The sequence below is a fragment of the Apteryx rowi genome, unplaced genomic scaffold (genome assembly GCF_003343035.1).
Source record: "Apteryx rowi isolate R43461 unplaced genomic scaffold, aptRow1 scaffold_1997, whole genome shotgun sequence".
In the NCBI taxonomy this organism is placed as follows: domain Eukaryota; kingdom Metazoa; phylum Chordata; class Aves; order Apterygiformes; family Apterygidae; genus Apteryx; species Apteryx rowi.
This window is the reverse complement of record NW_020448304.1, coordinates 9,555-10,561: the sequence shown is the minus strand read 5'-3', so window position 1 is coordinate 10,561 and position 1,007 is coordinate 9,555. Positions and strand designations below refer to the sequence as shown.

At 75.9% G+C, this 1,007-nt stretch overlaps 1 protein-coding gene across 1 annotated transcript in view; it reads left to right on the top strand.

Moving 5' to 3' along the window:
* The first annotated feature begins 30 nt into the window (after nucleotides 1-30).
* The window catches only part of LOC112964680 (valine--tRNA ligase-like), a 4,456-nt gene continuing 3,479 nt past the window's right edge, over nucleotides 31-1,007 (top strand). The window contains exons 1-2 of the mRNA XM_026063081.1: nucleotides 31-231; nucleotides 829-984. Of these exons, the coding sequence (XP_025918866.1) occupies nucleotides 31-231; nucleotides 829-984 (357 nt within the window). The remainder of the gene's footprint in view (nucleotides 232-828; nucleotides 985-1,007) is intronic.

Here is a 1,007-nt window from a genome sequence, read left to right as displayed (position 1 = left end):
CATGCCCCGCAGCTGCCCCACGGCCACCCCATGTGCCCCCCCGGCCCCTCTCGCGCCCCACGGCGCCGCCGGTCGCCCCCGGCCCCACAGCAGCTGCCCGCAGGCCGCGACATCAACCTGGACGTGGGGCGAGTCCTGGGCTACCGGCACTTCTGCAACAAGCTGTGGAACGGCGCCCGGTTCACGCTGCGGGCGCTGGGCCCCGCGTACCGGCCCCCCGCCGCCCTCCAGGTGCCTCCGCGCAGCCCCCGGGGGGGGAATGGGGGGCTGACCCATGGGGGGACCACGGCAGGACCCCAGCCCACGGGGGAGACCCCGACCCACGGCGGGACTGCGGGGTGGGGGGGACCAACCCATGGTGGAACCGCGGGGAGGGCCTGACCCACGGCAGGACTGTGCAGGGGCCTGACCTGTGGGGGGGACCTGACCCATGGTGGGACCGCAGGGGAGGGCCTGACCCACAGGGGGGACCGTGACCCACAGCGGGACCATGGCAGGACCCCAGCCCCCAGCAGCCTTGCCCCACGGGGGGATCCTGACCCGCAGGGGGACCACGGGGACCCCAACCCACAGCCCTGACCCAAGGGGCCCTGACCCACAGGAGACCACCGAGGCTCCCAAGCCGTAGCACACCCACGGGGTAGACTCTGACCCACGGTGGCGCCCCTGACCCACGGGGGGCTCCCCGAGACCCCCCCCGTTCCCCCTGAGCCCCAACCCACAGCAGGAGACCCTGACCCATAGGGGCGACTGGGACCCCCCAGCCGCGGGGACCCCTGAGCGCCCCGGCGGGGGTCTGCGGGGGCCCCCCCTGACCGGTCTCCGCAGCCGCGGGGCGCCGTGGGGCTGGCGGAGGGCTGGATCCGGAGCCGCCTGAGCCTGGCGGTGGCGCAGTGCGGGGCGGCCCTGGGCGCCTACGACTTCCCCGCCGCCACCACGGCCGCCCACGGCTTCTGGCTGTACGACCTCTGCGACGTCTACCTGGTACGGGGACACGGGGGGGGACA